General features: G+C 35.1%; 1 protein-coding gene and 1 long non-coding RNA gene across 2 annotated transcripts; both read left to right on the forward strand.

Annotated features, from left to right (window-relative positions):
* The first annotated feature begins 942 nt into the window (after nt 1-942).
* LOC140145559 (uncharacterized) lies at nt 943-6974 on the forward strand. Its single transcript, XR_011858095.1, has 8 exons — nt 943-1359; nt 2644-2713; nt 2841-2914; nt 3042-3115; nt 3244-3317; nt 6302-6375; nt 6502-6575; nt 6705-6974. It is a non-coding gene; the product is annotated as an uncharacterized lncRNA (long non-coding RNA).
* A 1545-nt stretch (nt 6975-8519) lies between these two features.
* On the forward strand, nt 8520-26268 carry LOC140145557 (sodium-dependent proline transporter-like). The gene is made up of 7 exons (XM_072167262.1): nt 8520-8661; nt 12450-12507; nt 13507-13694; nt 14988-15119; nt 20460-20688; nt 21516-21648; nt 25155-26268. The coding sequence occupies exons 3-7, from the start codon at nt 13535-13537 to the stop codon at nt 25335-25337; spliced, it is 837 nt and encodes a 278-aa protein (XP_072023363.1). The 5' UTR covers nt 8520-8661; nt 12450-12507; nt 13507-13534; the 3' UTR covers nt 25338-26268.
* Nucleotides 26269-26454: the final 186 nt, after the last annotated feature.

Below are 26454 nucleotides of genomic sequence, written 5' to 3' on the forward strand. Positions count from 1 at the left end.
AAAGTTAAGCTAATGGTTGAACTCTTTTCGTACTTTAGTAGGCCTATAGGCCCTATGCCTACTTTGTCTTGTTTTCCTTCTTTTAGGCCTAGTGAAAACAATATAGGCCTAGGCCTAATTAATATAAAACATTTCCCGCCCGGGGGGGTTCTTCCTGGTTGAAGGTATAGGCCTACGGGGATGTGCCACGGTTTTGGGGTACCTTTCAGTGGCGTACCGTGGCCGCCCCAACCCCAGGGGGCTGAAGAAGAAACAATTGTGCCGCCCCTTCTTTAACAGCCCGAAAAGGTTGACCCAATTTTTTTCACGGTCGTTTGAAAAAGTGAAGAGAAAAAAAAAAAAAAAAAAGGATTTTAGGCGCTAGCGCCCTAAAAGCAACCTTTTTTCAAATTTTTTTAGCTTTTTCAATTTTTTGCGCCCTTTTTTATTTGCTAATTCGTTTTGCCGCCCCCTTCGTTTTTGCCGCCCCTGTTTTTGCCGCCCCTTCTTCTTCCGCCGCCCCTTCGTTTTTGCCGCCCCCTACTTTGACCCCGGGGGGCTGGCGCCCCCAAAGCCCCCCCCCCCCAAAAAAAATACGCGCATGCCTTTTCAGCGATTTTGGTATATCGATGGGTGGGTTTTCAGTGGATACCAATGCGCCCAATTGGGCGCATTTGGGCAAAAATGCCATTAAAACGCCCAATTATGGCAAATTTGGGTGCTTTTTCTTGAAAATTGGTATACTGATGGGTAGCAAAAACAGCAAAAAGTAGGCCTAGGTATAGAGAAAGTCAGCATCCGAAAGTCTGCGTGGCACACCCCGTACAAAACGAAGAACCCCCCCCCGGATTTCCCGCCAAACGCTGTCCTGCGGGCATCCTTAGCCTATCTCATGATCTGGGTTAAATTAGGGATTTCCCAACCCGACCACGTGACCGTTGGTCGACAGCATCATCACCCGTGTTGATCACACACACAGCAAAAATGGTCAAGGACTTTTCAATACTCGTTTTTCCAAACTCGAGCATAATTTTTATTAATGAACAAAATAATTCAATCGTTCTACATTTCAAACAAGTACATATTAAGTGTTATTTATGTGAAGTTAGAATATTATTTTGATGTATATTAAGCGAGAAATCGCGAATTGAATGCCGCCGGGTGAGATCGAATTTTGCGTAAAATTGTGTATACAAAGAAACGGCACCGGATTATGAATCTTCGCATAGCCGTTGCTTATGACAAGGTCACGGTCGAGGTCAAATCGCCTCTCGCCTATTGGTGCAGGGGTATAACGGAACTAGCCAATCGCTAGCTGACATTCCCAGCTATCCTACAAATTTTCCCGGGACCGATTTGACCAACTACAAGCCGATCTAGGTAAGTTTGGAATCTTTCTATTTTAATTTGAACGATAAAATATATTTCAATTTTTCTCGGATAATTTATGCAAGTAGTTAGGTCTAATATGCATATCCATGCAAGGTTTCATGTCATGTAGGCCTCAAATAATGTAGCGAAATAGATTTTTCTTACCCCTACCCAATACCGCATTAGCACGCAGAAATACTAGCACGCAGAAATCTACTGCTACCCTACACACTGCATGAGCGCTGGCCGTAGCTTGCTGTGCACTACGTTCACGGCATAATAGGGTTCCGCACAGCGCATAAACCGGCCTCACATAGCTGCGTTCAGAACAAAGTTTGCCATACTTTACGTGTATATTTAGCCTTACCAGTCAATTTGATAAATGTCCGAACATGTAACGACATAATGATGTAGTGATTTTGTAAAACTACCCCATATTTCTGTGATTTTAATGGTCTGAAAGTGATCGATGTTTCAATGGGTTGTGTTTGTTTCGCTCACTGTGCCTGAAGCGAAAGCGCGCTGTACAGCTGTTGTTTTTGAAGCTGCGCGGTGTTGACAGATTGCGCACCCAATTTCCGTTGTGACGTGTTTCTTCCATTAAGCTGCTGTATAATATCACGCCCAAAATCAGGTGACGCACCCATTTGGGCGTAATATCAGGGATAATCTTAGTGTAATATTCCCAGGCCAGCGTGGACGGCGATTTAAATTAATGTCATAATGAACAAAATAATCTTTTCCTGTAAATTCTATTTCAAAACTTATTTTATCAATACTGATTTCAAATAAATGAAGAATGTTTTAAAATCTTTTCTCTTTTTTTAATCATTGTTATTAAATATTATTTACTTATTATTATTATAATATAATTTTTTTTTTTTTGGGTACCTGAACTTTTTGGATGGGATCTTGATCGGCGTAACGATCTACTTTAAAAAAATTAGGTCCGCCCCTGACTTTTGCACAAAAAATAGATAAACAAATAAATGAATTAACTTGGATGGGATCTTGATCTATTTATACTTTATAGGCAAAAACAAATGTTTGATTGGCATGATTGGTGTAACCCGACCTACCCTAAAATTAGGCCCGACTCTTAACTTTTTTTTGAAAAGAAAAATAAATAAATAAATAAAAATTATTTGGGGGATGGGCGGCAAATTTTGGGGTGAGGGCCTGACATTTTTGGGCAAGATTTTGTTTCGTTTATGGGTGGATGGGGTATGGAAAAAACATAGAAAACTTCTTTAATTTTTTTTTTTTACATTTTAATTTTTTGACATTCTCTAGGACCAACAACTTGTATGTGCCACAGTACATCCCTTCCCTAGTGCAGTTTCCAGCAGCCTCTCCATAACAGGTAAATATTTTACAAATTCTCTGTTTTCACATTTTATTTTAATTTTTAGACAAAAATTGTTTCAGTAATTCAGGGAATAATAATTAAAAACAACGACATAACATTGCATTTATTTTACATTCTACAGGGCCAACAACTTGTATGTGTCACAGTACATCAGTCCCTTCCCTAGTGCAGTTTCCAGAAGCCTCTCCAAAACAGGTAAATATTTTACAAATTCTCTGTTTCAACATTTTATTTTAATTTTTAGACAAAAATTGTTTCAGTAATTCAGGGAATAATAATTAAAAACAACAACATAACATTGCATTTATTTTACATTCTACAGGGCCAACAACTTGTATGTGTCACAGTACATCAGTCCCTTCCCTAGTGCAGTTTCCAGAAGCCTCTCCAAAACAGGTAAATATTTTACAAATTCTGTTTCAACATTTTATTTTAATTTTAGACAAAAATTGTTTCAGTAATTCATGCAGGTAATAATAATTAAAAACAACAACATAACATTGTATTTATTTTACATTCTACAGGATCAACAACTTGTATGTGTCACAGTACATCAGTCCCTTCCCTAGTGCAGTTTCCAGCAGCCTCTCCATAACAGGTTGATGATGCAAGGGTGCCGAATTCGGAAGCCATGATGAAAAGAATTCGTACTTTGACCAAATATATGCAAATTAGTAGTTAATTATGCAAACTTTAAAGTGTAATATGTAACACTGGTCCTTATGAATTGAATAAATACTGTCAACACAAATCATTACAGTGCACAAGAAGTCAATCATTACTGATTCATAATCAAAATCTAACTGTACGGAGGCTAAAATGACTCGTTAATTGGAATAAATGGCTTGAATATGCAAATTAGAAGCAATTCGGCCCCCATGCAAATTTGTTTTTGATATTTCAGACCTATACTTTTATCTCCCACATGCAAAAGCTACATTTGCACATCAAATTATACAATATAATTGACGAAATGTGGCTTTTAAGCCTCAGAATACATCAAAAAAGTGACAAAAATTGGCCAAAAATATGCAAATTAGCGGTAAATTATGCAAATTAAGATATGTGCACAATAGGCTTTGGCATTTGGGAAACAACTGAAGCTTACATTTGGGTATTAATTCCCTTTATAGCCTTTTCTCCTTCAAATTATACAATATAATTGTCGAAATGTGGCTTTTAAGCCTCGAATACATCAAAATTGACCAAAATTGGCCAAAAATATGCAAATTAGCGGTAAATTATGCAAATTAAGATATGTGCACAATAGGCTTTGGCATTTGGGAAACAACTGAAGCTTACACTTGGGTATTAATTGCCTTTTATAGCTTTTTCTCCTTCAAAATTGATTAAACATACACTTTTCCCATCATTTACAGTGTTTTTATATGATTTAAATGGTGCCATTGCTTAAGTACATAGCCTATGGAATGACCTTTGACCTCTGGTCTAATTAAGGCCAAAATATGAAAACTTTAACGAGCCGTAACTTTTGATCCCATGGGTAAATTAAAAAAAATAAAGTATCTTTGTAATCAGGAAGCCAGGCTGCATAATCTGAGCTGTGTTTCAACTCTTATTTCAGTGTTTTTAAAATTGACTGAAAACCCCTACGTAGGGATTTCCCAACCCGACCACGTGACCGTTGGTCGACAGCATCATCACCCGTGTTGATCACACACACAGCAAAAATGGTCAAGGACTTTTCAATACTCGTTTTTCCAAACTCGAGCATAATTTTTATTAATGAACAAAATAATTCAATCGTTCTACATTTCAAACAAGTACATATTAAGTGTTATTTATGTGAAGTTAGAATATTATTTTGATGTATATTAAGCGAGAAATCGCGAATTGAATGCCGCCGGGTGAGATCGAATTTTGCGTAAAATTGTGTATACAAAGAAACGGCACCGGATTATGAATCTTCGCATAGCCGTTGCTTATGACAAGGTCACGGTCGAGGTCAAATCGCCTCTCGCCTATTGGTGCAGGGGTATAACGGAACTAGCCAATCGCTAGCTGACATTCCCAGCTATCCTACAAATTTTCCCGGGACCGATTTGACCAACTACAAGCCGATCTAGGTAAGTTTGGAATCTTTCTATTTTAATTTGAACGATAAAATATATTTCAATTTTTCTCGGATAATTTATGCAAGTAGTTAGGTCTAATATGCATATCCATGCAAGGTTTCATGTCATGTAGGCCTCAAATAATGTAGCGAAATAGATTTTTCTTACCCCTACCCAATACCGCATTAGCACGCAGAAATACTAGCACGCAGAAATCTACTGCTACCCTACACACTGCATGAGCGCTGGCCGTAGCTTGCTGTGCACTACGTTCACGGCATAATAGGGTTCCGCACAGCGCATAAACCGGCCTCACATAGCTGCGTTCAGAACAAAGTTTGCCATACTTTACGTGTATATTTAGCCTTACCAGTCAATTTGATAAATGTCCGAACATGTAACGACATAATGATGTAGTGATTTTGTAAAACTACCCCATATTTCTGTGATTTTAATGGTCTGAAAGTGATCGATGTTTCAATGGGTTGTGTTTGTTTCGCTCACTGTGCCTGAAGCGAAAGCGCGCTGTACAGCTGTTGTTTTTGAAGCTGCGCGGTGTTGACAGATTGCGCACCCAATTTCCGTTGTGACGTGTTTCTTCCATTGTTGCTGTATAATATCACGCCCAAAATCAGGTGACGCACCCATTTGGGCGTAATATCAGGATAATCTTAGTGTAATATTCCCAGGCCAGCGTGGACGGCGATTTAAATTAATGTCATAATGAACAAAATAATCTTTTCTTGTAAATTCTATTTCAAAACTTATTTTATCAATACTGATTTCAAATAAATGAAGAATGTTTTAAAAATCTTTTCTCTTTTTTTTAATCATTGTTATTAAATATTATTTACTTATTATTATTATAATATAATTTTTTTTTTTTTTTTTTTTGGGGGGTGTACCTGAATTTTTTTGGATGTTGGATTTTTATCGGCGTAACGATCTACTTTAAAAAAATTAGGTCCGCCCCTGACTTTTGCACAAAAAATAGATAAACAAATAAATGAATTAACTTGGATGGGATCTTGATCTATTTATACTTTATAGGCAAAAACAAATGTTTGATTGGCATGATTGGTGTAACCCGACCTACCCTAAAATTAGGCCCGACTCTTAACTTTTTTTTTTTAAAAGAAAAATAAATAAATAAATAAATATTATTTGGGGGATGGGCTGCAAATTTTGGGGTGAGGGCCTGACATTTTTGGGCAAGATTTTGTTTCGTTTATGGGTGGATGGGGTATGGAAAAAACATAGAAAACTTCTTTAATTTTTTTTTTTTACATTTTAATTTTTGACATTCTCTAGGACCAACAACTTGTATGTGCCACAGTACATCCCTTCCTAGTGCAGTTTCCAGCAGCCTCTCCATAACAGGTAAATATTTTACAAATTCTCTGTTTTCACATTTTATTTTAATTTTTAGACAAAAATTGTTTCAGTAATTCAGGGAATAATAATTAAAAACAACAACATAACATTGCATTTATTTTACATTCTACAGGGCCAACAACTTGTATGTGTCACAGTACATCAGTCCCTTCCCTAGTGCAGTTTCCAGAAGCCTCTCCAAAACAGGTAAATATTTTACAAATTCTCTGTTTCAACATTTTATTTTAATTTTTAGACAAAAATTGTTTCAGTAATTCAGGAATAATAATTAAAAACAACAACATAACATTGCATTTATTTTACATTCTACAGGGCCAACAACTTGTATGTGTCACAGTACATCAGTCCCTTCCCTAGTGCAGTTTCCAGAAGCCTCTCCAAAACAGGTAAATATTTTACAAATTCTGTTTCAACATTTTATTTTAATTTTTAGACAAAAATTGTTTCAGTAATTCATGCAGGTAATAATAATTAAAAACAACAACATAACATTGTATTTATTTTACATTCTACAGGATCAACAACTTGTATGTGTCACAGTACATCAGTCCCTTCCCTAGTGCAGTTTCCAGCAGCCTCTCCATAACAGGTTGATGATGCAAGGGTGCCGAATTCGGAAGCCATGATGAAAAGAATTCGTACTTTGACCAAATATATGCAAATTAGTAGTTAATTATGCAAACTTTAAAGTGTAATATGTAACACTGGTCCTTATGAATTGAATAAATACTGTCAACACAAATCATTACAGTGCACAAGAAGTCAATCATTACTGATTCATAATCAAAATCTAACTGTACGGAGGCTAAAATGACTCGTTAATTGGAATAAATGGCTTGAATATGCAAATTAGAAGCAATTCGGCCCCATGCAAATTTGTTTTTGATATTTCAGACCTATACTTTTATCTCCCACATGCAAAAGCTACATTTGCACATCAAATTATACAATATAATTGACGAAATGTGGCTTTTAAGCCTCAGAATACATCAAAAAATGACAAAAATTGGCCAAAAATATGCAAATTAGCGGTAAATTATGCAAATTAAGATATGTGCACAATAGGCTTTGGCATTTGGGAAACAACTGAAGCTTACATTTGGGTATTAATTGCCTTTTATAGCTTTTTCTCCTTCAAATTATACAATATAATTGTCGAAATGTGGCTTTTAAGCCTCGAATACATCAAAATTGACCAAAATTGGCCAAAAATATGCAAATTAGCGGTAAATTATGCAAATTAAGATATGTGCACAATAGGCTTTGGCATTTGGGAAACAACTGAAGCTTACACTTGGGTATTAATTGCCTTTTATAGCTTTTTTTTTTTTTTTCTCCTTCAAAATTGATTAAACATACACTTTTCCCATCATTTACAGTGTTTTTATATGATTTAAATGGTGCCATTGCTTAAGTACATAGCCTATGGGAATGACCTTTGACCTCTGGTCTAATTAAGGCCAAAATATGAAAACTTTAACGAGCCGTAACTTTTGATCCCATGGGTCAATTAAAAAAAATAAAGTATCTTTGTAATCAGGAAGCCAGGCTGCATAATCTGAGCTGTGTTTCAACTCTTATTTCAGTGTTTTTAAAATTGACTGAAAACCCCTAGTTAAATGTAAGTCAGCAATCTGGTCAGCGTGCATTAATTATTTGTAGGCCTCCCGGGGTAGGCCTATTAATCCTGGTCAGCATGGTCACCCAGCAGCGAGATTTTTTTTCGTACATCATTTTCGTACATTGTGATTTTTCCGTTTTTCATAAAATGACACGGAATAAAGCAAAATTCACTGAAAAAAAATTATGAACAAATCAACTGACTTGACCCACGTTTGACCACAAGTGTGTGTAAATATTAAATTAAAATGAATATAATAAATGATGTACGAAAAAAACAACATTAGGCCTACTTTCCGGACAGATAAATGAGGACAAAAATACCCCGGCCCCTATCATCCCAGGGCGTGTGTATTTTTAATTATCCACCGAAGATAATACTGATTTTCCCGTTGATTTTGTACGGATTTTGTATCGAAGATCGGCCTGATTTCATCTGCTTTTGTCTGCCGCTCCCTCTTATCTTGAACTTGATTTCGCAGGCGTAAATGGAAAAAATCTACACCGTGACGGGTTTCATTAACACACACATTTGGGTATTTGCTTTCATTTACAACGTGAAATAGCCCTAATCAATGTGCTGATGTCTGGGTAAGAGGTTTTTATTTACAGTAAATTTATGAATGAACTTGAAACTCTTGACGCTCATTGGTTAAAGACCTGTGGGTGTGCTGGGGGTATGTAATTTATGCACGATGAGTAAATGGAAAAGTACGTGGTCCACACGGGGCGAGAAAAATCCGGGAAAAATCATTCAGTAGAGCCGGTTGCTTTGTTGGATGTGTACTGAGCTGGGAAAACATAAACACGTGGATTACTACTATTACTTGTACTAGCACTGCTATATAAACGGTAGGTCGATATTAATTATATTTCGTATGAAATGATTTAGGACTTATTATTCTGGGATTATTCTTTACCATGTTACATCTCAGTTTCTCATCACCAATTTCACTTGTGATGGGGGAAGAATAAACAGCACACTGTACAGTCAGCACATGTCACTGATGACGACCATGCGACGTCTGTGATTGTGGAATCAATTCCTTGTTGACGAAGTGTAAGTTGTAGAACGAGAAACAAGCCGTCTTTCCATGGTCAGGATTTGGATTTGGTATTCATTGGCAAACTAAGCTTAAGTTACACAGATCTTAGTTCCGAAATGAAATTAATACTATTTTACAACTCGACATACGTATACACTCGTACACGTGCCTCCACAACCCGCGAATCATGCTCCACAAAATTCGCAATGCATGAATCACTGAATTGAATGGTTTCTTTTCAGAGCCTTTGTCTCAGCTTAGCCCGGCATGCCGGGTCGCGGTTTTTTTTCGTTCATTTGTGTAAATGTTGCTTGATTCCGTTCATACATATTTATCACAGAATGGAGCCAAATTTACATTCAAAAATCGCCCTTTTCTCGGCCTGCCAAATTTTTTTCTCTCCACACACCATTGCCATAGTTCATTAGTTGCACCAGAGAAGATGAGAATCTTGGTTGCACATGCCAAATTATCACTGAATAAAAACCTAAAATTATATTATAATTTGATTATATTGGTACTGTGGTACTGTACTGTTTTCCTCAAAATTCTTTTTAGAGCGTTTTAAATTAAAAAGGTGCCAAAAATGCTTTTGAAAAAAAAGGTACCACACAGTCATGATTTTTGTCTATATTCCTCCTAGTACCAGAGTCGTAAATTGCATTACAACATCTTCTCTGCTGGGAGTACAGTACAAGCTTTACCATCCAGCATATATTATTTTGAACAAGATCCTGTGCACACGCTTTTTAACCACATATAAAAATAAAATTTATAATAAATTATGTACCGTATGCGAGGACTAGCAGTGACAGTGTAGCACTGCACTATAAAAGACTTTGCGAAAACATTTTTAGTGCATTGATATTGTCATGTGTTCACACACAGTATACAAAACTATACATTGAAGTACTAAACTACTATAACTATAAGGCTGTGTAAAACAATAAAACAATGTTTCTCGTCCCCGCTTCCTTTTTAGAGGCCGCTTGAATTGTATGTTTTGAAAAAAGATATCTTGGAAGTTGATATACTATCTGTCGCCTTGCTGATGCAAGCAAGAAACACTTCTGGAAGGTTTTGTGATCATATGTGACACGATCAAGGGAAATGAGTTGGATGTCGCTAATTTTGATTAGAATATTGTAAAAGAAAGTCTTAAAATTCTTTTGTTTTCTATTGTTTTCAGCGATATATAAATTGACGTAACTTTGCAAAGAAAAATTGTGTCAACATGGGGTTTTCAGTAGGCCTGGCATTTTCGGGTAATTTTGTACCCGGGTACCCGCCGCAATTTTCGGGCGGGTAACCGGTACCAAAATTGCAAAAAAAAAAAAAAAAAAAATTTATTTTTTTAATTTTTTATTTATTTTTTTAAGTTTTTTATTTTTCGGTTTTGTAGTGTCTCTGGACCTAGACCTAAATGCCAGGATCATTCATGGTTGACCTAAAAAAAAAAAAAAAAAAATTTCAAGATATTTTGTTATTTTTTATATGAAAATTGATAATTTGTATTCATGTCATAGTCTATTAATGATTTCAAAATGTATTGAATTTGAATGCATTTTGAAATCATTAATAGACTATGACATGAATACAAATTATCAATTTTCATATTAAAAATAACAAAATATCTTGAATTTTTTTTTTTTTTTTTTTTTTTTTTTTTTTTTTTTTAGGTCAACCATGAATGATCCTAGCATTTAGGTCTAGGTCCAGGACACTAAAAACTGAAAAAAAAAAAAACTTTAAAAAAATTTTTTTTTTTTTTTTTTTTTAATTTCGGTACCCGGGAGGGTATTTCCTACCCGGGTAATGTAATCTCGGGCGGTACCCGTTTACCCGACCGAAAATGCCAGCCTTAGTTTTCAGTTTCTGAAAGCTCTAAATGTCCTCTTTCGAAACGTATGTGGCTCAAAATATGCTAAGGTGTCATATTATAGCCATATATTTTGACATCTTTTTTTAAAAATAATAATTATAGAAATGGAATATTTGCTAGTTTAGTGGCAAGTTTAGGTAGTAAAGACATAGCATACACAATTTAATTAAAATCCTTTCACTCTAAATAATAAAAAAAATAAAAAATAGCTGTAAAAATGCCTATTTTTACACTTTTGTTTGTAACATGCCAAGAGACGCCTTTTTTCAACAGCTTTTAATTTTTTTATGGATCCTTATAGAAATTCATGTGACCTGTTTCCCAAAATGGTGCAGTAAACCAATCAAAAAAAACAGAAAGAGGCATTATGAATTATAAGTTAACAGATCAAGAAAAGGATTTAAAAGTTTGCCTTTATGTATGTTACTATTGTCTGTCAAACTTTTGATTGATTTTGAAGTCCCTCAGTTTTTTATAAACAAAGACTTGAAGCATAAACTAAAGGGTAAATCTATTGTAAATAACTTCATTTCTCCATATTATAATCAATTTGTAAGTGGCTGCCATCTTTTTTGAACATATAACAATTTTAAAATTTTTCTTGAAATGTCTGTCAAAATATAACATACGCAAGACGGTGCTGTAATTCCTGCTAAACTAGGGTAATACAGCTAATTATGCTACATGACATAGCATTTAGCTCCACCTAGCTTTGTGGCACTATCACTTTGTGAGGAGACGCTTTTTTGATGACACAATCCATTGTTAAGTGTTGTCTGTCAAACATTTGTACGCAAGTAACATACGCATAAGATTTGTATGTGTCTGTCAAAAATAACATACACAATTTGTTTAAAAAAATTAAAAATCACTTGATGTTCACATTATGATGATAGTTTAGAGTTTATAAAAGTGTTTTAAAACATGTGATTTATAAACTGCATGTGATCTTTATTCAATTTCCCATCTTGAACTACTGTTTTTGCCAAATTATTATTCTGTATGTTACATTTGACAGACATCTTGCGTATGTTATGGCTTGACAGACACACATATTTTATTTATAACAATTTACCCTCCTTATTGTAATATTTGGACACATTTTTTTCCACAATCAGTTGCTGTAGGTCCTACACCTAAATAACCACAAAATACCTTATGTAATACTTTATAAATTTTTATTTGATTGCAGAAAATCATCAAAATTGTGTCTGTCAAATATAACGTACGCAAGGGCTAGAAAATTAAATTTGTGAAGTAAATGGTCTATAACTTATCTTTCTTTTAGTGTATTATGAACGATATATGTGCATACTATAATTTAAACCTGGTTGGAGACCAAAAGAAAAGAGCTGGAAAAATAATTGTGTGTTACACTTTTATGACACCTTAGCTTATTTTGAGCCACGTACAAAACTCATTTTCGACCAGGGTTGACATGTGACTCATTCCCCTTGATCATGTCAGTGTCACATAATTATATAGAGGGGCCTACATCAGAGCAATGAAATAAAAGTTACTAATATTCATATTGTCATGATTGTATGCTAAATATAAAATATGGGTATTTTTGATCAGAAATAAAAGGCCCTCCCTTTTTTTTTTTTTGAAACCCTAGAGGATTTTATTTTTTAATACTCGGCCTATTAGCTTGGCCTGTATTGGTGGTGGTGGTGTTAAAATAATAATAATATTGTTATTGTATATTTCAGAACTTTTGTGCATAAGATTAAGGAATCAAGATAAACTGCAGCAGACATGACTAATCAAGTAAGTAGAATTAATATTAATATGTCGCTAGTTTATTACAGACCAACTTAGCCATTCAGTTTAGGCCAATGAAAAATGCAAATTTCTTTTAATTTTAATTTTAAAAACAAAATATTTTTTTCAATCTGTTGCAAAATTTCTGTAAAAATGGTATCTTTATAGACCTTTGCAAATCATGATCTAAGCATTAATCCAGGTTTTGACATAGTTTTACATCAACAAATATGTATGTAATAATGAAATGCAGTCAATTATGGAGTAATGAAAAGTGTCGCCTCATCACTGGACAAAAAATGTGACCCAGAAACTTCAACTTTCACTTAATTGCTAACTACATAGCCTATTGATGTCTATCATTTTAATGGTGAAATAATACTATTATGTTCAATATGATGTGTGTTGTTGGTATTGACTGTTGAAGTATTTGTTTACATCAACTTGGTAAAACTTTAAGCTATCAGCTGTTGCCATTATTTTCTATTGTCTTGACCTCAAGTCAAGTATGCCTATTGTATTGTAGAAGAATTTTTATGGGCCCTGGTAGAAGAGATTTTGTTGTTGAGGCATTTTTGTTTGAAATTAAAGACCAAAAAGTGATGGAAACTGAACAGAACTGGTTAGAAACAGAACAATACCTGTCAGGTGCTCAGAGCGGACATTGAGACCCATCGCTCAAACATTCATTGTAATTCAAAATTTGAACAGTGTCTTGGATTCTAGAAGCAACTTCCAGGGTGCCCCACCAAACTACCATATAAAGAATCGTAGAAAGTAAACGTATCCCATTCCTAATATTTCACTGTGGTTATGAGAAAAAGTGTGAATTTAAATATACATGATACCAAATATCTGCATTTTATGATTTTGATGAGATAAAGTTGAGAGGGAATGAGGCTATCAATGCTGATCAATGTGGTCAAGTAATGCACCCAAACTAGTACATTTTATTTAGGTTTTGAGGATTTGATTGGATATATTATATATATTTTTTGTTTGCAGACTGTTGAGTTCAAGGCCCTTCCTCTTCATGATGCAGAGGAGCAGAAGAAGAAGAAGAGTGGTGATGAGAATGAAGAGAGAGGAAACTGGGGCAAAGAAGCTGGATTTTATGCTCTCGTGTGTTGGCTATGCTGTAGGCTTGGGCAACATTTGGAGATTTCCATATCTATGTTACCGCAATGGCGGAGGTAAGATCAGTAAACTTTTTTTGTCCTAACAATTGGGGGAATTCTAAAAATGGAGTCTTTGCGTGACATGACAGTGATCTAAGGAATATGCTTTAATTTTAGGTGAAACCATCTGCTCAGGCTACTTGGTACCTGGCATCCATGCTGCTGGCCTTGATCAGCGATGTGTGTAGTGGTCTGAATAGGTTAAATAGATTTCCTATACAGCTGTTTAAGGCATTACAACAGATTAGATCAATCAATTAAGGTTGTCAATTAATGATATAATGAATAGGAAATCTAATTTGTTCCAGATCAATTTAATTGATCGGTTGTTTTCCTGGTTTGTACAAATGTACGTACATAAATAGCAGCGGTCAAACCTCTATCATGACAATGATAATTTTATGACAGGATGATCTGCCATCAGCTCTAGTAATTTTCTCCATTCAATTTCTGTTTTGTTTCTTTTTGGCTGTATTCAGATTTCCTTGTAGATCATCAGTATTAATGAGTACGCAGTACGGTATTATAATTATTCAAAACGGGAGAGGGAGGTTGAAGCTTTCAAACAAATTACATCTTTGTAATGCAAGAAGTTAGTTTTATCATCTCGCAAATAATTTAGCAAAATAGATTTAAGCCTACATTTAATGAAAATCATGAATTGAATAAAATTGTAATCTCTCTCAGGAAATTTGATTATTATTTGCAACAGCTTGTAAGTAAGCCTTGTATACATCTGACAGAATAAAAGATATTAAATAATAAAGGAGGTTGGGTACGCATTTCCTGGAAAACTAGGATTTCCTGGAAAACTAGGCTTGGCTGCGCTGGTCATCATTTTGGACAGGTGGCGGGTATAAAATCAGGTCAACTGATAAAAAAAGAATTGTACTAGAAAGTTCTCAAAACTTTTCAAAAGCAGCTTGTAAAACTATATTAATCTCAAATCTTAAGAAAGAACTTTGCAGTTTTAAATGGTTAAAAACAATCTTGAAAAGTGTCTCAACTTCGAAGCCGACCTTGTTTGTGTGGAAATTTGGCGCTAGAAGACTTTATAACATCTGAGAACACGACCAGATTAAGTTCCATTCAAATTCCTATGAACCAAAAGTTACTATTCCAACTCTTTTTTTAGTGTGAAGTCAAAACAAAGAATTGGGGGGGGTGAGTGTGAGACCCATTGATTAAGAAGCCCTGCCTTACTGGACTCATGGGCCTGGCACCCCTCAGTTCTAGCCAGTATTTATGTTTTGTTTAGAAAAACCAATCTATATTACTCACTTATTTCACCTTTTTGTGCTGACCCAGGAGCCTTCTTGGTCCCTTACCTGATGATGTTGTGTTTTGCCGGTCTACCTATGTTTATTCTGGAGCTGGGATTCGGACAGTTTGCCAGCAGAGGATGTATCGGGGTGTGGAGCATCTCACCTCTCTTCAAAGGTAAGGACAAAGAAAATATATAACTGGGTGTGTGTTTTTTTTTTTGGGGGGGTGGTCCCAAAACATTGACTTTTTTATTTATTTTTTGTAACAAACATTGATTTTGATGCTTGTATGTCAAAACTAAACTTTGATAAATCATTCCTCATGTTCCTACCAGGGTAACAATGTTTTTTATTCATAATAATATTGTGTGCGTAGTTATTTCTGTTCAGGGATGATCAATGCTGACCATCTCCTCCTTGTCTTGGAATGTCTGTGCATGATGTTACATTTTGATTTGTATTCATTTTGATTTGTAATCATTTCAATGTTTTACTTTTTGATTAATATGGAAATAAAGATGCATTCATTCATTATTATAGACACTTCATCTTTGTGTGGTATATATCCCATCTAGTACTCGTCATCCCCTGCTTTTCAAATGGCAAGCAGATTCTGTTTCAGTGACTACAAATACCTCAAAAATTACAGAGGATAACTTTTCCAAGTGCTCATGGAGGTCATGGCTATTTAATATATGGGAGGGTCAAGTAATATAGCAGTCTAGGGGTTGAATCAACTCCTATTGAGAAGGGAATGCTGTGCTACCCAGGATACTGTGTGAGAACATTATACTCTTGTGCCATCTATGGTGAGAATTTATTGGTAGTTTACTAGAAATCAGCAAATATTACAATGTATGACTAAATATCAGCAATTTGGCATTAAAAGTTTGTGCCCATATTTTTGTTTGGGGTGGATCATTTTATATATTCTGGACCTCAATGAATGTTGGATCATGAAAAAAAGCAATTCACAAAACAAACATTATTTGGACCAGTCAAGATATTCTCAGAATTTAGATAGGAATCCCTACATTTTTATAGCCAATCACATTCTTGTTTATTTTCAGTCTGATTTTGGGGTTTTTAGCCCGGTTTTATGCTATTTTCCTAATTTTCCTATTTTTTGATAAAGATTATTTATAAAGTTATTTATTTTTTCGGTTTTGTAGTGTCCATCATTTCATGGTTGACTTACTGTTTGTGTTTTTAATATGAAAAGTGATAATTTGTATTCATGTCATACTCTCTTATGACTTAATGATATCAAAATGCATTGAACAATCATGCAATTTTTTTTTTTTTTTTTAGTAGGTCAACCATGAATGATCCTAGCATATAGCTGTAGGTCCAGGGACACTACAAAACCGAAAAAATAAATATTATTATTAGCTGCATAACATAGGATCTCAATCATGGTGTGTATTTTAATGCAGTTTTGGACATTTTATAGGCCTATTGGGTATGTCTTTGAATCTTCTGATGTTGTAGTCAGCAGGACGAAAACTGCATATCTTGATTTGATTCTTTAAAAATAAATGGAGATAATGTTGTTCAAACAATAGAATTAAGAAACTGCATTCATAAGTAGAAACAAATCAGCACAATTCTTTGCATCAACTTTATGGATATATAATATTTTTTTATAATTAATAGTCGGCTAGTCATAACCAATTGTTTGTTGTTTGTATTTAGGTTACACATACATGTAATAAGCTACAAAATAATAAAGGTCAAGTTTAAGGGTAATTGTTAGAATGCAGGCTTGGTGGTGCCTGCCAAGAGGCTCAATTTTCAAGCTGCAAGTCAAGCCAATAAAACTTCAACCTGCCGTACCAGAAAGTAGGTTAAAAATACTATTGGTTTACTGCAGAGAAATCAGTTTGATATCTACCCCTTCTATAGTTGCTTTAATTAAGACTGATAGGGCTATATAGGCCTACATTCAAGGTATCAACTATCTATCTAACTGTTGAAAATTTGAGAAGGGCACCAAGGCAATTTCTCAAAAGTGAAGAAAACACACACAAACATAGATAGATGATTTTATAATGAAGGCGCAGGGCTGGAGCACCACCGGCAACTTCATTGGAGGGCATGGCAAGTGACTGCCTTGGGTAAAGGACATATTTTGAGGGCCTTACGGCAGTGGGGATGGGCACACGGCAAAATGCCATGGGTGCAGTAGGTTAATTCGAGGGCTGTGTATGATAGAGCAGATTGTGCAGATCTATACCATTAATGGGAGGACCAGGCCAATATAGGTAACTTGGGAAAGAAAATGTGTGGCAAAGATAATTACCAGAAGCTCAAATGAAAAAGGGAGAAAGAGGGGGAAAACATGATAAGGCCAGAGAGGTACATGTAGCACTGAAAGAAAAGATTGTTGATGAAGACATGGTGGGAAACATAACATAAACTGGTGCAAATGCCATAAATATGATTTAACAATGCTCAAAGAAAAATGTATACAATAAGCCCAGGAGAGGGCCATCTCTCAAAAACTGCACGAGGAAAAGAAACATAGGGGCCTACATTTATTGGCTGGTAAAGCTCCATAGATTTCCAAAAGGTTTTTAAAATATTGGGGGCATCAAATAACATTTGATATGTTGTTTGTATGTAGAAGACAGGTACTGAAATTAAACCAATGTTTTTGAAATATTCCATGGTAAAGTTCCAGTATACATGAATTCAAATTAATTTGCGCTACATCATTGCATATTCTGTAGTACACAATGTAGTACATGTCATACATTCATTCGTAGGGTCCAGGATAAAGTTAATTTACTTACCTTTATTTTAGTGGTACCGGTACCTGTACCTGTCACGTGTTCAAAATAATGAGGGATATTTTCCCCCGAGAATGCTAAAATTGCCCTCAAAATTTAAATAATGGGGATCATTTTTAATAGAAAGCAACCTGTGAAAGGAAACTACTATTGAGGTTTGTGTCTGAGGTTTAGGGTATTTAGCCCTAAAATCCTGAAAGTAGACTCCAAAGCAAGCAACCAGGAGTCCACACAAATCCACACAAATTGGAAGTTCCCTAATCCCCATTTCCCGCCAAAATATTTGCCACCACAATCAACTACGTACGTGCATGCGTTCTTGTACTGGATAGCTTACAATAGTACATGTAGGTCACAGCTGCTGTATTCATACTAGGTCAGGCACGCATGCATCACCAATTTGGTAGGGTTCCAAAACTTTATTGATATCCCCCAGTAGGCATTTGGTAACAGATGGTGTGTAAATAAATAAATAAACTCTAGCCTTGAACTTCCTCTGTGATGACCCATTGGACTTCTTCAAAGCCTGGAATTAGGAAGGGTCAAAGTCAAGGCAGTGGTGCCTGGATTAGTTTTGATGGCGTTTGAGCATATTAAACTTGGAATGAGGGATCTTCCTGCAACCATGCACTCATGCAGTTAGGGACGCACCATTAGATATTATGGGGGCCTAGGGAGTTGGGGTCCGGCAGAATTTTTTTTTGCCTTTATACAGAGCTGGGTAGGGGGAAACAAATTTTACTCATAAGTGAGGCAAATTTTTTTTTTACTCATCAATGAGGCAATTTAATTTTTTTTTTTTTTACCTATCAGTGAGGCAATTTTTTTTTCAAAAAACTCCCTAGCCTCCACAATAATATCTAATGGTACATCCCTTAAGATTATTTTACCTAGCATATTGTAAATTAAAATTTCAGGGCGTGGGGCAGGTTTTTAAAGAAAAAATAATGGCTTTTGTGGGTGCCCTGTAAAATTGGATGGATACTGGAATTGTGTGTGTGTGGATTTGGGTGATATTGGGCAAATGTCTAGTAATTTGTGAGGGATTTGGAATAAGGGCAATAGAGATTTTGTGGACCTTGGTGGATTTTGTTGGGGAATGGGGAGGAGCTTGTGTCCCCCTCATGCCCCACCCTTTCTAGCTATGGGCCTGTTTCACTATTTATTGTCCATTTCCATGGCAGATGAAAATCTGAAGTGAGGGTTTGGAAGAGGACTGTTGTTAATCTTCACCATAAGGCCAAAATGTTAGACCATCAATTTTGTATTTTAAATCTTATATGGATTGGATGGGAAAGTACATTTTGTGGGGCCTTCCTTTCCCTGCCGAGATTTGCTGTTCATGCCGTCATTATAATAGCCTAGGTTCTTGAGACTTTTTCACAAATAGAGGAAGAGTGCTATCTCTGTTAATTTACCAAGAAGGTCAACTTGACTAAAATAGGACCTATTAAAAGTGCTCACATATCTGTGGCATGCTAGACAGCTACATGCTGTTATAGCAATACTACATGAGCAGGCCCAAAATACATTAATGTTCTTCTACATCACCAGAATGTCACGCCAGGAATATTTCAGTTGCAATATTTTCATACCAGCTAGTTTGGGAATAATTGATTGAATTTATCATGTAATACTAATAATGAAACTTCTGTGAAGATGGGTTGTTAAGCAGATGTGCAAATACATGTCCAACCTCTTATCCAGCCATGATGGGACCTATTGGTCAGATAAGTGAACAATCAAAATTAGAACTAAAGGTTGCTCAACATGGGGTAATAAAAGTACCGAAAGATGGTGTTTGAACATTAAGTCACATTCAACATGCTAAATGTCAAAGCATTAAAACCATATTTTCCTATGAATTTCACACGTATCCAGATAACAGAGAGCCCATTTATACAAATAACAGAGAGATCCATATAAAGCCCGATCCTGACGCTTTTCAAACATCGTAGCATCGCACGATGAAATTGAAATGTACATTTTAAAAGCATGTGGGGTCTGCATCTCCTTTTAAGGTCATTCTACCGACCTTGATTTTCCAGCAGCCAATCAGAAGCGGGCGCTGCGATATCACAGCGCGGTGCGAAAAAGTTGAACATAATGTTCAACTCCATCGCGGACCAAAATTTCCACCGCGCGATGAGAATTTTCACCGCTGAGCTCGTAAAACCTGGCTCAGATTAGTTTTTTATAGCATCGCTGCGATGTGGAGTCAGGATCGGGCTTTAGGGAGATTGGACTGATGTACCGGTTTACGAGAAAATAATGGGGAAAATGTGATGTATGGAATTAGTGACTCATTAATTCCTACTAACAGTAGATCTACATGTATACAAAGTTACACAATTTAATAGAAACTTGTAAACACAAATACTGGCAGAGCTTTACTTCTAAATGTTTAAGGGAATTGGCTGAAAACTGCATACATGTACATGTACCTTGACTAAAAATCCCACACAAAATTCATTTAATTAGTAAATCCTAGCAGAGTCTTTGTCAGAAGCGTTATAATTAAACCACAGAAACCCTGCAATCAATCAAATAGGTCCCTATAACACACACATTCCAAAACTCAATTTAAAAAAAAACTTTGCAATTTTATGCAAAGAGTTTCATATCATTGGGTATTTGATAGTGTTCATAGGTGAACTTTATATCATAATTTATTTACATCGTATAAAATACAGCGTTTCTTTATATCTTTCAATCATTTGTAGGATTGGGCTACAGTATGTGTTTCATCACGGCCATCGTATGTATTTACTACAATGTAATCATCTGTTACACCCTCTTCTATCTCTACGCATCATTCACCAAGAATTTACCTTGGAGCGAATGCAACCGCGCTTGGAACACAGAAAACTGCATGGTGAGCAAGGCTGGCGACAACAGCACCATAGCAAACACAACCATGAACTACACCAGGCCGTCTCAGGAATTCTGGGAGTAAGTAACCATAGCAACAGCATCATATTACGTGTGATGTTGTATCCTCCCTCAAACCCACCCAACTGCACTGCATCCCATCTGTTATCAAATCAAAGTGCTGGCGGCCTGGGGCTGGCAGCAACATATATCAGTGAAGTGCCTTCCAAGTTGTGGGATATAGTTTTATTACTGTTAAACTCCAAAGATTTTAAAGTTTAACCATTTATATGCTCACAGTTATCGTACATGCCCAATTTCAGTGAAACTTCATTGAGTTCTTCTCTTGTTGTTATACCTAAGTATACATTTTACCTATGACTACAAACATAATGTGCATAACCTTTCTTGTAGTACATCTTGTTGCTTGATAATGACAAATATTTATTTTGTCTGTAGATAGACAGAACTAACATGTATGTGGTCTATGGAGCAATGTAATGCAATTAAAGCACAACATGCAATTGCAAATTTAATAATGTCTCAACCAACTGAAATTTTGGAAACAATTATTTTAGTGCATATTATATAGAGTGAACCTAAAAAGAGGATGCTTTTATGATACCGTACTCCTTCAAACAAAAATTGATAAGAATTGATTAATCTGCAGACAGTTGGTTAAATATTTCACTTGAACTAACCATTTTTCCATTTCTTGGCTATGACATCCCTCTCAATTTCTTACAGGTCCCCCACATATTGAGTCATGTACATCACAGTTGACTCTAAACTGAATTCCATGTTGCAACAAAGACCCGCTGCTCTCAATGCGAGGTCTTATGAATGTTTTATTTTATTTTATTTTATTCCATCAATATTATTAATAGTTTTTGTTTCTCCTTCTGCAGTAAATATGTGCTGGATAGAAGCTCCGGACTAGAGGAACTTGGAGGCATTAGATGGCAGATTTGTTTGTGTCTTCTCCTAGCCTGGGTCATTGTCTTTTTGTGTATCGCTAAAGGTGTCAAATCATCCGGCAAGGTAGGGACAATTACCTCATTTTTCCTAAAACATGCCCCACCCTATTAACCACGCCCCCATAATTTTTTTCAATGAAAAAAGTGGCCGAAATGCAGAAAATTTCCACCCTATATCATAATCATGAGTAAACTAAAAACTGGACTAACTGGTAGGCCTATTTGCTGGCCGTCACGTTCGCTAAATTACATGGACTGAAACCATGATCTTATTCGTTACGTACATCATTAGCAATAATGTTGCTGCACGTTCAACATGTACAGCATGAACTTTAAAGTTTGTACCCCCACTGGTAGAATGTTGTTGGAAATGTTCCAGTGCTTGTAGAGTCAACATGATGGGATAAATATTCAAGGATGTTTAGATCCAACATGGGGAAAACATTCCAAGGATCAAGCACAGGGGAATTTCGTACTGTTCAGGAGATGTATATAAATTATGTTCAACAGCATGTGCAGAATATAGAGTCTGAACATTGGTAAAACCTTTCACACCTATAAATTTTGTTCTCCTGTATGTAGATGATGTCCCACTCCCACCAACTTGAATGTCACCTCAAAATATATATAGTTGATATGAATTATGGATGTGTTTGGAAATTAATCAGAAATCATAAATTCTAACCTTGACAAAAATTATTTCCTCTATAAAAAAAAAACCTGCCAGAAGGTGAAAGATATGTTTCACAGAATATTTTCATACAGTATTAAGTCGAGCTAGTGGTGAAGACTCTTAACCTTGTATATGTATGTAATATGTAAACATCTCAAAAAAAGTAACTAACCCCCCTTAAATAATGACCATTATTCAAAAACGGGTGATTGTATTACAAATCTGTAAAATGCATTGGAAGCAGAATTTATTTCTGCACATTTTGACACCTCATTTGTAGCAATTGATTAAATATTGATGTCACAGCGTACATTTTTAATCAATGTAGCCCAAGATTTGAAAGTTGCAGTAAATTCTATTGATTTTGCATTTAGTGTAATGGAAGGAAATCTGTGTAATGATATCTGAGTAGTATTTTTGTATTGTAAAAATTTGTATGTAAGTGCAACTTTCAAATCTGGAGCTCACTACATTAAATTGACCGGTGTTTTATTGTTTTCTGGGCTATCGTATCAAATGAGGTGTCAAAATGCGCAGAAATAAATACTGCTTTCAACGCATTTTACAGATTTGCAATACAATAGCCCCTTTTTGAATAATGGCCATTATTTAAGGGGGGGGTTAGTTACTTATTTTGAGATGTTTATGTATGTTTGTTTGTAAGTGAAATGTTTTCTGCTCCAAAGACCCTGAGTTTTAATAATTAAATTTGGAACAACATTTTACCTGCAAGGTTAAATGTTTGGTTAGAAAGTAGCTTGTGTCAATGTCCATTCTTTTGTCTTCTAGAACAACCAGTACCATCATCTTGTGATGTTGATTGTTGAACAAAAGCATAAAAATGTATTTGTTTTAGCCAATTTAATGAAATGCTGTATTAAAGTGGAATTTTTGCAGAACATTTTTTTGATTTTTGCTCTCAATGCAGTTCCCAAGAAAAGAAAATAGCACAAATATGTTCCTTTATGTATTGATCTGTGGAAGAAAACTCAAAATTTAAAAACAAGAGCGGTGGTTCAAAATCTGCAAATTATGCACAATGTACATATATGTACATGCGGCAATAGAAAAGCTTCAATGGGATAACACCTTTGATGCGATCATGTAAAAGTGGCAATTTTCACACCAGTACTTCTCACGCTATCATTTTTCAGCATGTTTTTTTTTAAGTTTTCCATGGACTTGCACAATTTGTTCATGTGTGTTTAATTTTACGCAAGCTTAAAAGAGCATGAAATCGCAAAAAAAAATGGACTTCACAGTAGGCCTGGCATTTTCGGGTAATTTTGTACCGGGTACCACCCCGAATTTTCAGGCGGGTAACCGGTACCTGAAATTGCAAAAAAAAACAACAATTTTTTTTTAATTTTTTTTTTAAGTTTTTATTTTTTCGGTTTTGTAGTGTCTCTGGACCTAGACCTAAATGTTAGGATCATTCATGGTTGACCTAAAAAAAAAAATTTCAAGATATTTTGTTATTTTTTATATGAAAATTGATAATATGTATTCATGTCATAGTCTATTAATGATTTCAAAATGTATTGAATTTGAATGCATTTTGAAATCATTAATAGACTATAACATGAATACAAATTATCAATTTTCATATTAAAAATAACAAAATATCTTGATTTTTTTTTTTTTTTTTTTTAGTCAACCATGAATGAAAATTTTTTTATTTTTATTTTTATTTTTTAATTTTATTTGGTACCGGGGAGGGTATTTCCTACCGGGTAATGTAATCTCGGTACCCGTTTACTAGGCCTGGCATTTTCGGGTAATTTTGTACCCGGTACCCGACGCATTTTCGGCGGGTAACGGGTACCAAATTGCAAAAAAAAACAATTTTTTTAATTTTTTTTTTTAATTTTTTATTTTTCGGTTTTGTAGTGTCTCTGGACCTAGACCTAAATGTTAGGATCATTCATGGTTGACCTAAAAAAAAAAAAAAAATTTCAAGATATTTTGTTATTTTTATATGAAAATTGATAATATGTATTCATGTCATAGTCTATTAATGATTTCAAAACGTATTGAATTTGAATGCATTTTGAAATCATTAATAGACTATGACATGAATACAAATTATCAATTTTCATATTAAAAATAACAAAATATCTTGATTTTTTTAAATTTTTTTTTTAGGTCAACCATGAATGAAAATTTTTTATTTTTTTTATTTTTATTTTTTAATTTTATTTGGTACCGGGGAGGGTATTTCCTACCCGGTAATGTAATCTCGGCGGGTACCCGTTTACTAGGCCTGGCATTTTCGGGTAATTTTGTACCCGGGTACCCGACGCAATTTTCGAGGCGGGTAACCGGGTACCAAATTGCAAAAAAAAAAAATCAAAAAATTTGGTTTTGTAGTGTCTCTGGACCTAGACCTAAATGCCAGGATCATTCATGGTTGACCTAAAAAAAAAAAAATTTAAAAAAAAATTTCAAGATATTTTGTTATTTTTATATGAAAATTGATAATTTGTATTCATGTCATAGTCTATTAATGATTTCAAAATGTATTGAATTTGAATGCATTTTGAAATCATTAATAGACTATGACATGAATACAAATTATCAATTTTCATATTAAAAATAACAAAATATCTTGAATTTTTTAAATTTTTTTAGGTCAACCATGAATGATCCTAGCATTTAGGTCTCAGGTCCAGGGACACTACAAACCGAAAAAAATAAAAAACTTTTTTTTTTTTTTTTTGAATTTCGGGTACCCGAGGAGGGTATTTCCTACCCGGGTAATGTAATCTCGGGCGGGTACCCGTTTACCCGACCGAAAATGCCAGCCTTACCGTTTACCCGACCGAAAATGCCAGCCTTACTTCACAGTTGACATTTTTTATTTTATTTCGTCTCATTCAATCCTCCCTCCCATATAGGTAGTCTATGTGACGGCTACATTCCCTTACCTAGTCCTATTTATCCTTCTTATCCGTGGACTTACATTGGATGGAGCTTGGGATGGAATCGTATATTACATCAAGCCTGACTTTAAGAAACTCAAAGACGCTTCGGTAAGTGGACTCCTAACAAACATGCTGATGACAAAATTTGACAGCTGAAGGTGTTGATGTTAAGTTTGGATGTAAGCTGATACAAAGTGTAGATGTACTTGTATGTTAGGCATTTGTTGGAAGGCTTGATGGATGGTTTGGAATTATGTCAACATTAACGTGCTGGGGGAAGTAGGGGAAAGAAATGGGTGGGACACAAGATGCTAGGGGAAAGTGAAAAGATGATAAGGGAAAATGGGGAAGAAGAGAAAAGAAAATGGGTTTTAAAAGATATGTGCACAGCACCAAGTTTGGTAATTTTTGGTAATTAGAATCACAAATGGGCAAAATGGTCCGATTCAAACTTGGATTTTGCAGATGACGTGAATAAGGGATTCATGCTCGATGTATTTTTGCAATAATTTTTCGCCAAGTTTTATTCAAATTTTATGTTACTTATTACTCCCAAGTTAAAGCATTATTATGTTTTCAGGGTTATTAGGAGTTAAGAAAACCTAATAATGATAATATTGGATGGCTTATTTCGCATGATACCATAACATATCGGATGAGTCATACAAATATCGAACTCGCCGTTGGCTCGTCCGATATTTTTATGACTCATCCGATATGTTATGGTTTCATGCTCAGCCATCCAATATTATATCATTACCTGAAGGGTGTGGATCATATTGTTGCCTGCTTAACAGACAATCAAACACTTATCCCAAGGAAATCAGTGTGGCCTATTAATTCCATGATTGAAATTATCAATTGGGAGTGTCCAAAACTAAGAAATTATACAACTGGCAAATATCTTGGTATATGGGGTTTGTTTTGTTTTAAATGATCTTGAAACAGGTTCATCAGGTTTGGTAATAACGAAATAAACAGGTTTTTAATTTGTCAAAATTTCAGTCTTTAATTTGTTTTAATGATCTTTGCATAGGAACTTGACAGTAACCCTAATACATGTAGGAGAGGGTTGTAGCTTCATTTATAGGGGTTATTCATTTAATTCAGGCATGAGAATTTTCAGTTTAAAACTGAATTCAGGTTTTTTATAGTCAAAATTTCCATAACTTTATTTAATTTCAGCCTGTTTTTGGTACTTTTTTGGCCCAATTTCACGCGCATTTTCAGTTTTTTCAGGTTTTAGGAAAGTGCAGTCTCATGCCCGATTTAT

The sequence above is a fragment of the Amphiura filiformis genome, unplaced genomic scaffold (assembly GCF_039555335.1).
Source record: "Amphiura filiformis unplaced genomic scaffold, Afil_fr2py scaffold_392, whole genome shotgun sequence".
Classification (NCBI taxonomy): Eukaryota; Metazoa; Echinodermata; class Ophiuroidea; order Amphilepidida; family Amphiuridae; genus Amphiura; species Amphiura filiformis.

What these genes read in the sequence shown, in the direction of transcription:
- LOC140145557 (XM_072167262.1), top strand. Translation starts at nt 13,535, where the DNA reads ATGATGCAGAGGAGCAGAAGAAGAAGAAGAGTGGTGATGAGAATGAAG. An exon ending in CATCTCACCTCTCTTCAAAG is followed by an intron (nt 15,120 to 20,459) that starts GTAAGGACAAAG and finishes AATCATTTGTAG; the next exon opens with GATTGGGCTACAGTATGTGT. An exon ending in GTGTCAAATCATCCGGCAAG is followed by an intron (nt 21,649 to 25,154) that starts GTAGGGACAATT and finishes CCTCCCATATAG; the next exon opens with GTAGTCTATGTGACGGCTAC.